Genomic DNA, 6,488 nt, shown 5'->3' on the forward strand with positions numbered 1-6,488 from the left:
AGGGGACAGTGAGAGGACTGTAATAGAGCCTGTAACCATCTAGAAAGTAAACTGGGTTTAGTTTGCAAATGTATGTGTTCAGTTAACATTTCAAATCGACTTTTCTCGCAAAATGCATCTGAATCTCTATCGATAACCTGTGCAAAACTGAAAACTCCCCATGAAAAGCTCACTTCCTCTGTCTCCTAAGCGGATGCTCGGGATAATTTTAAAAAACAATTAAATACATCTTCCTCATTTTGAATGTATAGGGTTTTGTTTAAACGTTATAGAATTGTAAAATACTAGGGGAACAAACAGGAATAGACAATTTCTGCTTGTGATGTATAGTCGAAAGTGCATTGTAAAAGTAAGGATGAATAATGGTGGTTTATATGTAAAATGTTTTTTTCTAAAATAAAAAAAATTATAAAACTCCTTGCAGGAGAGAAAGATCACTGGTCACTGACGACGCCGGACTGTCCGCGACCCCGCTGTCCTGATCACTGGTTACTTGACGACACAGGACTGTCCGCGACCCCTGTCCTGATCGCTGGTCACTGACGACACAGGACTGTCCGCGACCCCTGTCCCGATCGGTGGTCACTTGACGACACAGGACTGTCTGCCACCCCGCTGTCCTGATCACTGGTCACTGACGACGCAGGACTGTCCGTGACCCCCGTCCTGATCACTGGTCACTGACGACGCAGGACTGTCCGTGACCCTGCTGTCCTGATCACTGGTCACTGACGACGCAGGACTGTCCGCGACCCCCCTGTCCTGATCGCTGGTCACTGACGACGCAGGACTACCCGCGACCCCCCTGTCCTGATCGCTGGTCACTGACGACGCAGGACTGTCCGTGACCCCACTGTCCTGATCGCTGGTCACTGACCCTGCTGTCCCTGTGGGACTGTCCTTCAGGATGTGAAGTGTCACACTGACTCACACTCCGACACGAGACCCGCAGGGCTCCTTCAGGACTGAGAGGGACTCTTCCCGATTCCCAGAGTTTATCCACACAGTCCCAGCAGGGCCCGGGAGATCTCGACACGACCACGCAAGACGAGGACTCTGGTTTCTATAAATCATTTTATTAAAAAAAAACTGCAGTGACAAACCCTGTGGGACACACATCAGTTAATTACAGGTGTGAATTACAGGACGCACGCTGACGAGCTGCACCAGTCCAAATGCGTCACCTGCTTCACTGCAGGAACAGAATAAAAATGAGCCCCAGCCAAGGGGCAGACACTCACAAGCACAAAAAAATGGCAGTCAAAAAGGTCCTGCCTGCAAATCTATTTCTTCTCGGCGAGCTCAGTGAAGAGCTCTCTCTATAACACCTAGGGGTCAGCAGTCCAGCTACACAATATTAAACCCTGGAGGATTGTTGTCCATCGGCCTATGGGGGGGCTGTGTTGTTACACAGCCCCATGAACTCTGAAGTCATGTGTCCTTACTCTGCTCTGTATAGGTTTCTTTTGCTGCAATGCATTGTGGGAATTGTAGTCCCACACTGCCGCAGTGGACTATGGGAGTTTTGGTCACATGCCCCCTCAGTGCAGTGTGGGGGCTGTAGTCCATCAGGGCTTGCCCTCCCCCTCTCTCTTGACTTTCAGGAACTCGGCCATGTTGGAGAAGTACTTCTGATTGGCCTCAGCCACCTTCTTCTCGGCGGCCTGCGGGTTCACGATCTCCAGCCCCTGCAGTGGGGTGAAGGCCACGCTCGAGCTGGTCCCCGACGAGCGATCCCGGACTGTCGAGCGGCCCCCGTACACCATGCTCTGCTTCTGCAGGGTCCGCTGGGGACAGAGAGGACAGGGTCAACACCGGTCAATGAGCGGCCAACTGGACACTGACAGCACAGAGACACCGACTGACTGGCTGGACACTGACAGCACAGAGACACCGACTGACTGGCTGGACACTGACAGCACAGAGACACCGACTGACTGGCTGGACACTACAGCACAGTGACCAGGTTACCTGCAGGGACTTGGAGATTCGGGCCTTGGTGGCCTCGTTGACCTGTGCTTGTCGCACTCGGCCGCTGCCAGATTTTCCCAGCTGTCCCAGGCTGAAGCCCAGGTCCTCCTGGTAGGCATCGTCCTCGATCTAGAGGAGGAAGAGACAAGGGCTCACACAGAGACACCAACACCCCCACCCGAGAGCTACACAGACCCCAGAGACACTCCTCACACGCAGAGATCAATACAGACCCTAATACAGACCCCAGAGACACTCCTCACACACAGAGATTAATACAGACCCTCGTACAGACCCCAGAGACACTCCTCACACACAGAGATTAATACAGACCCTCGTACAGACCCCAGAGACACTCCTCACACACAGAGATTAATACAGACCCTCGTACAGACCCCAGAGACACTCCTCACACACAGAGATTAATACAGACCCCAGAGACACTCCTCACACACAGAGATTAATACAGACCCTCGTACAGACCCCAGAGACACTCCTCACACACAGAGATTAATACAGACCTCGGCAAAAGTCATGCGATTGGCGTGTTTCCTGATCTCCGTCAGCCCCAGCCGCTCCTTCATCTTGCGGTACCTGTGAGAGAGGGAGCGAGAGGTTGAAGCAGACGCGATGCTGCTGGGAGACAGGGGGAGCTGGCGAGACGCACCTCCGCCCTCCTCTCTTCTTCCTCTGGCCGTCCAGGGGAGCCGGCAGCGGCTTCACCTGCTTCACGGGCGGTGGCTCCTGCCACTTGTCGAACTTCCTCTCGATCTCCTCTTTCAGGTCGTACCCCACCTGTCAGAGCCAAGGTAGAGGGGTCAGGGATCAGGGGGTCAGGGGTCGGGGGAGGCGGCTGGGGCAGAGGGGCTGACCTTGCCGTCGGAGCTCTCGTGAAAGCTGTCCACTCGGGACGCCAGGGTGCACTTGGCCGACACCAGCCGGGCTGCCTTCCGGCGCAGGTCCTGGACAAACATACCCCGTCAGCAGGCGCACATGATCTACAGCTTCCTCACACTACCTCAGGGACAGACAGACTGATCGAGAGTCGGAGAGGCACGGGACAGGCAGACTGATCGAGAGCCAGAGAGGGAGACGGGGGACAGAGACAAGGGACAGACAGGGAGACGCAGGACAGAGAGACAAACGCTGGCGGACACACCGGGGGCAGCGACTGCACGATGTCGCTGTGGTAGATGTAGCCGGTGTGGGGCAGCAGGGAGGTGCTGCTGAAGCCCGACAGGGAGCGGCGCTGAGCTCCCAGCAGCATCAGGTTACAGGCCGGCATCTTGGACAGGTTCGTCAGGCCCCCGGCTATGCCTGAGACAGAGGGACAGAGACGGCTCCGTCACAGCCCTGCTGTCCCCATGAGCCCACAGCACCGAGAAGGACGGGGGAGCCACGCGGTCTCACCCATGATCTTAGCGGCCGTCGACGCCCCCACGATGATGGACAGGTTGGGGGCGATGAAGGACATCCTGGACTCCACGTACTCGTAGATGCTGTGTTTCGATTGGTTGAGCTCCAGGGCCATGTCGCATGCCTCCTCCAATCGCAGCAGCTCCTCGTCGCCTAGCAACACCCTGCGCAAAACCAAGACGCACAGGAGTCCGTATGACTCCACACGGGGATACAGCACTTCAACAGGATCATCTGTGAGTCAGTCAGTCAGTCAGCCAGCGGTCAGCGTGCAACCATGCTGCTCAGTCTCACCCCTGCGTTGTGGAGGCCGTCACACTGACCACCATGATAGTTGCGTTGGTCAGGATCTGCTGCAGCGTCTCGTTGTTTTTACACTTGTCCAGATTGTTCCCCAGCTCCTGAGACCAAGACAGGTACACGCACAGACCAGGATCACACTCGGTGATTACACTCATAAAAGCCCTACACACATAGGTCTGTAAAAACAACCTCCATGAACAGAAATTCTTTCCCAACTTTACAAATCTAATCCCAGAATTCCCACACCTACCAGAAACACAAAAACTCCCAATCCTACTGGGAGGGGCAGGAGAGAACTCAGTTGAACTGGCAGCCCAGTGTGTGAGCTCCTGTCCCAGCCTGAGGAACAGACAGTGAGCCTGTCTCAATAATAATACAGTGTGTGAGCTCCTGTCCCAGCCTGAGGAACAGACAATGAGCCTGTCTCAATAATAATACAGTGTGTGAGCTCCTGTCCCAGCCTGAGGAACAGACAATGAGCCTGTCTCTCAATAATAATAATACAGTGTGTGACCTTCTTTCCAAGCCCGAGGAACAGACAGTGAGCCTGTCTCTCAATAATAATAATACAGTGTGTGACCTCCTTTCCAAGCCCGAGGAACAGACAGTGAGCCTGTCTCTCAATAATAATACAGTGTGTGACCTCCTGTCCCAGCCCAAGGAACAGACAGTAAGCCTGTCTCTCAATAATAATAATAATACAGTGTGTGACCTCTTGTCCCAGCCCGAGGAACAGACAGTGAGCCTGTCTCTCAATAATAATAATACAGTGTGTGACCTCCTGTCCCAGCCCGAGGAATAGACAGTGAGCATGTCTCTCAATAATAATACAGTGTGTGACCTCCTGTCCCTTGCTGAGGAAAAGACAGTGAGCCTGTCTCTCAATAATAATAATACAGTGTGTGACCTCCTGTCCCAGCCTGAGGAACAGACAGTGAGCCTGTCTCTCAATAATAATAATACAGTGTGTGACCTCCTGTCCCAGCCTGAGGAACAGACAGTGAGCCTGTCTCTCAATAATAATAATACAGTGTGTGACCTCCTGTCCCAGCCTGAGGAACAGACAGTGAGCCTGTCTCTCAATAATAATAATAATAATAATAATAATAATAATAATAATACAGCGTGTGAACTCCTGTCCCAGCCTGAGGAACAGATAGTGAGCTGGTCACGCAGTTTAAGCTCAGGAATCTGAGACGTTAGCCAGGCCCAGATCAACAGCACCAGGGACTCCAGTCACAGTCAGTCAGGACTGAGGTTCCTACCCTGACAGTGCGGATGTAGTCCAGAGAGTTTGGCACAAGAGACTCCAGTTCTGGAAACCTCTTGGAGTACTTGTCTCGCACGAACTTGTGGATGATATCTGGGAGAAAGAGGAACAGCAGGACAGAGGGGGAGGGGGGAGATGGTCAGTGTGGAAGAAAGGACCCACAGAGCGCACAGGACTGCGAACAGTGGGCACCCCTTTGTGCTGAGAGTCGTGGGAGGAAGGCTGCAGGCCGGACACTCACTGAGCTCGTTGTCGATCTCCACGGTCAGGTTGTTGGCGTCCACGATCAGCCTGTATTCCGGGTCGGCCTCCACCGGCCCAGAGACTGCGTGAGAGAGGGAGGGAGAGTCGGGTCAGAACAGACTTGCCAGCACAGCATCACGCCGGCGCCACCCACTCGCTCTTACCTTCTGAGGTCTTGCGCTGGTTACCAATGTACTGACTGATCTTCTCCATTATCTCTGCAAACTAGAAAGACAAAGAACAGAGGTATTTCACAGCACAAGTCACACCTCGTCAATCACAGCCTGAGAGACACTGAGCCCTGAACTGTCTTTCTCTCACACACAAACCGAGCCCTGAACTAACTGTCTCTCACACCGAGCAGTCTGCAGTCAGGCGGATACAGGCGGGACTCACCGACTTGCTGTGTCTCAGCTTGGCGATGGAGGTGACGCTCTCTGTGCCGCTGTAATCCACCTCCATCTCCTCCGGGATGTCAGCCAGCCCCCCCGGGCCTTCCGCCCCACCCTCCCCATCGCTGTCCGCTCCGTCGGCCCCCTCTGCCCCCGGGTACAGACCCGGCTCGTCGCCCTCGTCTCCAGCCTCCTCCAGGTCCGCCAGCAGCTCGTCCGCCAAAGACATCTGAGAGAGAGCAGAGCCCCAACAAACCCCTCATCTCATCAATCTTAAGAGACTCGGCTGAAACCGCAGAGTCCTCTAAAGCAGCGCTCCGGGGACTGAAACACTCTCCGCCCCAGCGAAAGGAAGCGATCTCTTACCTCTTCCCCTTCTTTCTGCTTCTCGGGTGGTCAGATAAACAAACCAGGTCCGGAGATCTAAGCGAAAACAGTTCGAGCTTCACAGCTTCCAGCACACCGACCGCACAAACTGCGTCACCTCCCGTCGCCGGTTGATGACGTCACAGTCGCTCTCGCGTGGAGGCCTAAAAGAACGCGTTGTGCCCATGTGATTTCTCCAGGTTACGCAGCGTGAGATTAGTGACGTCTACTGCACTGGGACTGCAGCTCCTATTGTAACAGGACTGTTCTACTGCACTGGGACTGTAGCTCCTATTGTAACAGACTGTTCTACTGTACTGGGACTATAGCTCCTATTGTAACAGGACTGTTCTACTGCACTGGGACTGTAGCTCCTATTGTAACAGGACTGTTCTACTGCACTGGGACTGTAGCTCCTATTGTAACAGACTGTTCTACTGTACTGGGACTGTAGCTCCTATTGTAACAGGACTGTTGTACTGCACTGGGACTGTAGCTCCTGTTGGAACAAGACTGTTCTACTGCAC

At 53.9% G+C, this 6,488-nt stretch overlaps 1 protein-coding gene across 2 annotated transcripts; it reads right to left on the reverse strand.

The window, feature by feature from the left end:
• Positions 1 to 1,055: 1,055 nt before the first annotated feature.
• On the reverse strand, positions 1,056 to 6,105 carry prpf31 (PRP31 pre-mRNA processing factor 31 homolog (yeast)). 2 transcript variants are annotated; one of them, XM_088619386.1, is made up of 13 exons: positions 5,962 to 6,105; positions 5,600 to 5,824; positions 5,368 to 5,428; positions 5,202 to 5,285; positions 4,956 to 5,053; positions 3,682 to 3,788; positions 3,382 to 3,551; positions 3,131 to 3,288; positions 2,844 to 2,933; positions 2,639 to 2,766; positions 2,493 to 2,565; positions 1,972 to 2,100; positions 1,056 to 1,787 (listed from the first exon to the last, which is right to left on the reverse strand). In XM_088619386.1, the coding sequence occupies exons 2-13, from the start codon at positions 5,822 to 5,824 to the stop codon at positions 1,569 to 1,571; spliced, it is 1,542 nt and encodes a 513-aa protein (XP_088475512.1). In that variant the 5' UTR covers positions 5,962 to 6,105; the 3' UTR covers positions 1,056 to 1,568. The 2 variants fall into 2 exon arrangements, with proteins under 2 accessions (XP_088475512.1, XP_088475513.1); XM_088619387.1 differs by lacking the exon at positions 1,056 to 1,787 and adding an exon at positions 1,788 to 1,876 and having other exon boundaries at positions 1,914 to 2,100.
• Between the last annotated feature and the right edge of the window lie 383 nt (positions 6,106 to 6,488).

The sequence above is a fragment of the Lepisosteus platostomus genome, chromosome 25 (assembly GCF_059453375.1).
Source record: "Lepisosteus platostomus isolate fLepPlt1 chromosome 25, fLepPlt1.hap1, whole genome shotgun sequence".
NCBI lineage: Eukaryota > Metazoa > Chordata > Actinopteri > Semionotiformes > Lepisosteidae > Lepisosteus > Lepisosteus platostomus.

What these genes read in the sequence shown, in the direction of transcription:
- prpf31 (XM_088619386.1), bottom strand. Translation starts at nt 5,824, where the DNA reads ATGTCTTTGGCGGACGAGCTGCTGGCGGACCTGGAGGAGGCTGGAGAC. An exon ending in AGCTGAGACACAGCAAGTCG is followed by an intron (nt 5,429 to 5,599) that starts GTGAGTCCCGCC and finishes TTGTCTTTCTAG; the next exon opens with TTTGCAGAGATAATGGAGAA. An exon ending in ACGAGAGCTCCGACGGCAAG is followed by an intron (nt 2,767 to 2,843) that starts GTCAGCCCCTCT and finishes TGGCTCTGACAG; the next exon opens with GTGGGGTACGACCTGAAAGA.